We start from the raw sequence: 7,594 nt of genomic DNA, 5'->3' as shown, positions 1-7,594 counted from the left end.
TAATGGGTGGTCATATTTGGATTAAAGAAATAATACATTATAAAAATATTTTTTCTGCTATTTAAAATACAGATCATATGATCTTGCGTGTCTGAGAAACTGCACTAGTCAGACAAAAAGATATTTATCACCGTAACTTTTAGTTTGCAAACAATTCAAAATGAAACATAATTTACAATAATTGTGTTATTCACAAAATATTTTGATGATTGTGGTAGGGAAATAAAAAATATATATATCATCTAACCATTGTTCTCCCAGAAGAGCAAACGTAATTTAATCATATTTGGATATAACTCAAAGATTAAATTATCTATTCACTGGGGCTAAACTTATCAAATGAACAAGGGATTTAAGTTTAATGCATGTATTCTGCAATTACATATTTTGAAGACATCTGCCTCTAAAACTAAAATAAAAATTCTCAGTAAAATCAGGAATGATATTAAAAAAAATCTAAAATGTGTTAAAACTGGAAAAAAAAAAAAAATCTTAGTAAGAATTAAAACATTACATACAATTTTAAAACTAAATACTTTATTAAATTCACTATAAAACACAATATCACTTTGCAATAAACCACTTGCAAATAAACTCTTTAAATATTGCAACACCTGTAACTGTTGGTTTCTGAAAGTATACTTACATAACAAAACAGTCATGAATTTCATAAAATAAATGTTTATGAACTCTCAGAGTTCTTAATAATTTATCAGTTTATATGTAAATACTTTGTAAAAATTCTAATCCTTTAAAAAGCTACATACACATTTAGATCATTCTAATTTTTCACACCTTTGTATTTTTGGTGTTATCAGCCCAGTAATTCTGGATAGTCATAGTCTCCAAACTGTTAAGAAAGGAATCATTATCTAAAGAAGTCATTTCTTCTGAGCTCTCCTAGGAATAAATTAAATTACCTTTAAAATATAAATTTATTTTAATATACAAATGAAATTTATGTGGATAAAGAACAACAGATATGAGCACTGTGATGAGACTAATTAAAAACAATTCATTCATTCTCTATATAATCTCAATTAATGCAAGAAACTTATTTTACAGGAATAGAATTAAAAGAAGTAAGAAATAAAGATAAAAATCTATAGTACAGGGGTGTGTGTAAATTTGTAACTGCCTTATTCAAATTTAACTATAGTCATCAAAAATGGTGATAATATTTACACAATCAGTTTGTCTGTACCAAATTATGCCATGATACTACCCTTGAGTAATTATATTACCATCACAATTCTCCTTATGATTTCACCTGGGAGATTTGTCTCTTTTAGTCTACCAGATGGAAAAAGAAATTGTCCTGATTATGCTATAACTAAGATGAAAATAATTCTATGCTTGTATATCACAGTTATAACTATATGGGCAATCTTTTAAAAATAGATTTAAGTATTTCTTCTGTTTCAAAGTGATCATCACTTTGTGCATGCCTTACATGGTGCCAATAATGTACAGTGCTAATTTTGAAGATATCAATAATTTTATTCATTGAAGTTCAGAATCTACAATATGTAACAACATGTATGAGGTGTCAGAAAGTTCCAGAAATGACTTCGTAAGCTGTACTTAACAATTACTTGCTTTGTCTTCTTAGTCTTTTTTTTTTTTTTTAATTTAATATTATAATTAGCCATATGGTACAAGGAAGCCTTTTGCTGCACACCAGCCAAAAAAAAAAAAAAAAAATTCTGAGTTACCCTGAGGGAGAGAGAGAGTCGGAAGTAAAAGGAAATCACCAAGAAAGAGAAGAATGATGATATCAGAACCCAGGGTCCTGAGCTGGATATCATCATTCTTTTTCTTGGCAATTTTACTACTCCTTTTACTTCCGACTCTTTTTTCCTTTTGTTCTCTTTATAAAAAAAAAAAAAAAATTAGGAGCATAGTCTTAAATTTTGATCTGTTCATCCTTGCTTTTATGGTCTTGAATTCTGTGACTTCCTTTGTCTGCTCTGCTTTTTTTCTTTTTCTTTTTTTGTCATAGGACCATATTGTTTCCTGTGATGGTATTATCCAGGAAGTTCAGCTGATTTAACTGTCCAAAAGGTCAATGTAAACCTGTATTCACCTTAGTTGTTGGTCATGAGTCCAGTTTTTTGGCACCATCTTTGCATGGACCCTCTTCACTTTAAGACTATTAAAATTTGGTAAACATTCTCTTTATCCATCCCCAATTATCCTGCTATCATTCTGATAGTAATTCCTCAAATGGTACAAGGAAGTTCCCAAACATTTTCAATATTATCATTGCTTTCTGCTATCATCAGATAGCTAGGTCAAGAATAATCATGGATTGTTTTTCTTCCTTCAGAAAGTAATTTGTGCCATTTGTAAACTCATTCCTTCAATACTGCAGAGCTCCCATAAACTTATTACAACATTTCATAAATTTTCAGTGCAGGTCCCCTCAATTTAATGATAAATTTCAGATTCATGTAGTATTCCATATATTTTTCTGACATTTCTATGTTTTCGAAGCAAAAACCAATTTAATATTGTGATCCCACAACTTACTACCACTGTCATGTTAAACAAAGAAACAATATGATATATACTAACAGTTTTGTTGTAAGTCGAATAGCAGTTCCTTATTGTGGCCATTCTTGGTATCTCACAGCCTTGTACAATACAATACAGTATTATAATAATATATGACATGCATCTTTCATCAAATTCTGCTGATGAGGTTATCATATGAATGTGGAGTATGTAATAGTCTCTATAACCAAATTCTCATTTCTGGCAACTTAATTATAGATTTCTTATTCTGTTAGAAAAAATCTGTAAGAAAAGAGACAGTATCAACACCAAATGCTTGCACCTTCTAATCTGGCAGACTGAATCCTCAGCTCAAAAATACTATGTTTGCCCTACACCAGTGATGCACAACCCATGCCCCAAAGGCAGATTTTTATGTAAAAATCTGCCTTTGGGCAGATTTAAAAAACCTGCACAAAGTAAAACTTTGGGCAGACAACGTAAAAATCTTTCTACTGAAAGATATTTACGTTGCTAATGACCATCTTCATTAAGTTTCATATAATCATTTATCATAAAATAAGCATGATGAATAGTTTATGAAAGCTTGTGTAAGTAAGACTATAATAGTCTTAGAAAGTTTTTAAATTCTATGCAGTGGGACTAACTGATGATGTTACCAACAGCAAATACTAAGTGAGAAGCTGTTGTTGTTATTTGGTTTTTAGGAGCATTAGCAACTAAGGCCATATTGCTCCGGAGATATGCGGTGGTCATTTCCTGACCTTTCCACATCCTCCGTATTTGGTGGTCACGGGTTCGAACCCCGGTCTAATCAAGAAGCGTGTGCTACGCACTGCTGAAGTGAGAAGGCATTCAAAGAAATAATCATAGAAGGTACTAGGCTTTTCATACTAACTAAGAAATACTGTTCGAGGCTTATAACTAATGGATGTCTGATGAACTGATGAGACTCGCTGCAGAAAAGAAAAATGCGTGAGATAATAGAAATTATCAGATGATACAGAAGCCTACGGTAGATATAAAGTGGTCTTTAATCGAGTCACAAAAGAGGTTAGGCAAGCTAAGGCAAATCATGAGACGTCTTTGGCAAAGAATGCAAAGAACAGCAGCAGCAAAGAATTCTATGCTTATATTAACGGTATAAAGAAGGGGTGAATCATATTTGGCAACTTGATGTCAATAGTGTACTTGTTGATGACCCTGCTCAGGTTACTGACAAACTGAATAGGTATTCTTCACCTAAATCACACAACAAACTCTTCAGAAAAGGGGAACTAAATAATTTTGTGATAATTGACAGGTAAGTGAAAGAGAAATTGAAGCTGAACATAAAAAAGACATCTGGGGTGGATGGGATCTAACCAATTGTATTATGGGTTAGCCCTTAGCATATAATTATGAGAACACCCTTAGCATATAATTATGAGCACTTTTTTGGATTCAACCGAAGACCCTATGGACTGGAGATGTGCAACATATCCCCAATTCACAAAGGTGGATCAAAAGTTTAACATTGACAAATGCAAAGTACTGCATATGGGTAGTAATCCAAGAGAAACATACCAACTGTGTGGTACTACACTCAGGGAAGTGGAGAATGAAAAAGACCTGGCAGTAATTGTGCAGTCAGATATGAAGTTCTGCCACATCATTTGCCACCAGAGCAGATCATGGAGTCTTGTCAATGATATATAAGAATTTTGCTAGCAGGGACAAGGAGGTGATTATCCTGTTGTACAAGGCAATGGTCAGGCCATGCCTTGAATATTGTGTACAGGTCTGGAGGCTTCATTTTAGGAAGGATGTAGAGTTGCTAGAATGAGTACAAAGAATGGCAACAAGATTGGTGAGAAAAACAAAGGGGTGCTCTTACCATGATAGGCTTAAGATCTGCAAATTGCAGTACCCGGAAACTAGACACATGAGGTGATCTGACTGAGGCTGTTTGTTTGTTATTTGGTTTTTAGGAGCATTAGCAACTAAGGCCATATTGCTCCGGGATATGCGATGGTCATTCCCTGACCTTTCCGCATCTTCCGTATTTGGTGGTGACGGGCTCGAACCCCGGTCTAATCAAGAAGCGTGTGCTATGCACTGCTGCTCCTTCCCACCTGGCCACGGAGGCGCCGATCTGACTGAGGCGTATAAGGCCTTGAACAGGTTGAGCAAGCTCAATGCTGATGAGATTCCTCCTCTTGCTCAGATTAAGAACCTGAGGGGGCAGAGATTCAAACTGAGGAAAGAGTTGTAGAATAGACGTGCAGAAATTTGCCTTTAGTCAGCGAGTAGTTGATTGCCGGAACAGATTTCCATCTCTTGCTGTGGAAGTTGATAGATTAAATAAATTTAAGGCTGAGCTGGATAAGCATTGAGTAAATAGATGAGTGTAATGGGAGGGTTTTTTTTTTTTTTTTTCCTGATGCTGCATAAGCTTGCTTTCTTGCATTGTATGCCTCCATCCTTTTAACCTTTACATATCCATCGTAATGCTAGTGACAAATTCCAGGGGAAATAATGAGGTCAGTGGTTAAAGAAATAATGCAGGACAATATAGACAGGAATGCAAATATACTGCAGTCACTGCATGGATTTGTTAAGGGTCGATCTTGTCTGACCAATTTGATTGGATACTATGATGCTGTAACAAAGGAACTGTAGGCAAAAACTAATATTGATATCATATCCTTGAATTTCATGAAGGCTTTTGATACTGTTGCACATAAAAGACTGCTGTACAAACTGGAGCAACATGACATTGATAGCAAGTCACTGTTATGGATAAAGGGATAGTTTGGTGGGAGAAGACAGAGACTGGTTATCAATTGACACTGCTCTTCATGGACCAATGTTATTAGTGGAGTCCTCAGGGTTTAATGCTGGGCCCATTATTGTTTTCAATATTTATTAATGATACTGATGAAAGTATATCACACTTAATGTCTAAGTTTACAGGTGTTGGCAGAGTGGTTAATGGCAGTAATCAAGGTAATCTACTGCAACAAGATCCATAAAAATTAGACCAATGGGCTGAGAAATGGCAATTGAAGTTTAACATTGACAAATGCAAGGTACTACATATGGCTAGCAGTAATCCAGATTAGCATACCAACTATGTGGTGCTACACTCAGCATAACAGAAAATGGAAAAGACCTGGGGGTAACCGTGTAGTCAGATATGAAGTTCTCTGAGCAGTGCAGAGAGGCATCCAAGACAGCTCATTGAGTTTTTTCCAATGATGTACAGGAACCTCTGCTAGCAGGGATAAGCAGGTGATTATTCCTTTTTGCAAGCCATGGTTAGGCTGAATCTTGAGTACTGTATAAAGTTTGGAGGTCGCATTTTAGGAAGGATGAAGATGTGTTGGAATGGGTGCAGAGAAGGGTGACAAGATTGCCGAAAGTAAAAATATGTGCTTATGAAAAAAAGCATCAGTTCTGCAAATTGCAGCATATGGAGACTAGCCACCCATGAAGAGATCTGATTGAGTTGTTTAAGGTCTTGAATAGACTGAGTAAGTTCAATATTGATGGCATTCTTCCTCTTGCTGAGGCTACACACATAAGGAGGCATAAATTCAAATTGAGGAAGGTTTGGTTTTGGTTTTTTTTTAGGAGCATTAGCAACTAAGGCCATATTGCTCCGGGATATGCGGTGGTCATTCTCTGACCTTTCCGCATCCTCCGTATTTGGTGGTGACGGGCTCGAACCCCGGTCTAATCAAGGAGCATGTGCTACGCACTGGTGATTGAGGAAGGTTGCAGGATAGATGTGCAGAAATGTGACTTCAGTAGAGAAGGTGGTTGATTATTGGAACAAACTTCCATCAGGTTCTGGAAGGTAGTTTGAAAAAAATTCAAGGAAGAATTAAACAAATTTTTAGAGGGGATAGATAGGAGAGTTGGGTAGGGTTTTTTTTTTTTTTTTGGCTGACGCTCTATAAGCTTGCTTTGTTGCATCATTTGCCACTACTAATACTAATGTTAGACGTTAAAGAGCGCTACTGAAGAGAGTTCTGGTTTTGTCTCAAGTCAGTCCACAATGTATTCTTTGACAATGTAGAGTGCAGTTAATGTACAATCACTGTACACTGCTATTTAAGATCGTCTTTTTTTGGTTTATTAAATTTATGGTGCAGAATAATCCCCATAATTAAAATTGCTAGTACTTTCCAAAATAACTCACATGAAATACAATTCAATTACTAGTGTAAGTACTCTACAAATGAACTTACTTGAAATAAATATAAATATGTAAATAACTTACCCAACAAACTCAGGAAAAATTAATAATTTTAATTAAAAATTATTTATTTATTATTTTTTTTTATTAAATGTTTAACTAATTCTTTTTAAGATTTTGCAAAAAAGTGTACAAGTCAATAAATATAACTGTATATTCATGTTTACTATTTTGGATAATTAAACTGAGTGGACTAAACCTTCTAATATCAGTGCAAGAATTTATTAAAAATATTTTATTCATTTGAGTTCTATGAAGTGGCACAAAAACATTTATATACAATAACACAGAGATCATGTTCTAGAATGACATGAGCATCTTTGAGCATGTCAATGCTGATGGGATTCTTCCTCTTGCTCAGAATAATCACCTGAGAGGGCATAAATTCAAATTGAGGAAAGACAGATGTAGGATAGATGTGCAGAAATTTGCCTTTAGCCAGCGGGTAGTTGGTTGGTGGAACAGACTTCCATCCCTTGTTGTGGAAGTTGATAGCCTAAATAAATTTAAGGCTCAGCTGGACAGGTATTTCGAACGAACGGAGGGGTGAAGTGGAAGTTTTCTTTTTGGCTGATGCTGCATAAGCTTGCTTTCTTGCATCATATGCCTTTGCTAATGCTACCAATTTCAGGAATCTGTTTAAGGGACATAGAATTTATGAAAAAATACAAAAAAAATATACATTTTTTGATAAATAAAATAACATTTTACAAGTACAGTATAGAGCGTCAGTTATCCGGAATAACTGATGTCAGAGCTCTTCCAAATTTTCCAGATAATCAAACCAGAAAATTTTTGGATAATTTTTCCAGTAAGATTAAATAAATTTGATCA

The 7,594-nt window shown here is 34.7% G+C and overlaps 1 protein-coding gene across 1 annotated transcript in view; it reads right to left on the bottom strand.

The window, feature by feature from the left end:
- Positions 1 to 721: 721 nt before the first annotated feature.
- The window catches only part of LOC150077186 (uncharacterized), a 117,954-nt gene continuing 111,081 nt past the window's right edge, over positions 722 to 7,594 (bottom strand). The window contains exon 6 of the mRNA XM_090385608.1: positions 722 to 900. Within this exon, the coding sequence (XP_090241734.1) occupies positions 790 to 900 (111 nt within the window). The 3' untranslated portion in view covers positions 722 to 789. The remainder of the gene's footprint in view (positions 901 to 7,594) is intronic.

The sequence above is a fragment of the Mastigoproctus giganteus genome, chromosome 12 (genome assembly GCF_048544385.1).
Source record: "Mastigoproctus giganteus isolate SK-2022 chromosome 12, ASM4854438v1, whole genome shotgun sequence".
In the NCBI taxonomy this organism is placed as follows: domain Eukaryota; kingdom Metazoa; phylum Arthropoda; class Arachnida; order Uropygi; family Thelyphonidae; genus Mastigoproctus; species Mastigoproctus giganteus.
Note: the sequence above shows the minus strand (reverse complement) of the source record. Positions and strands in the feature narration are given on the sequence as shown.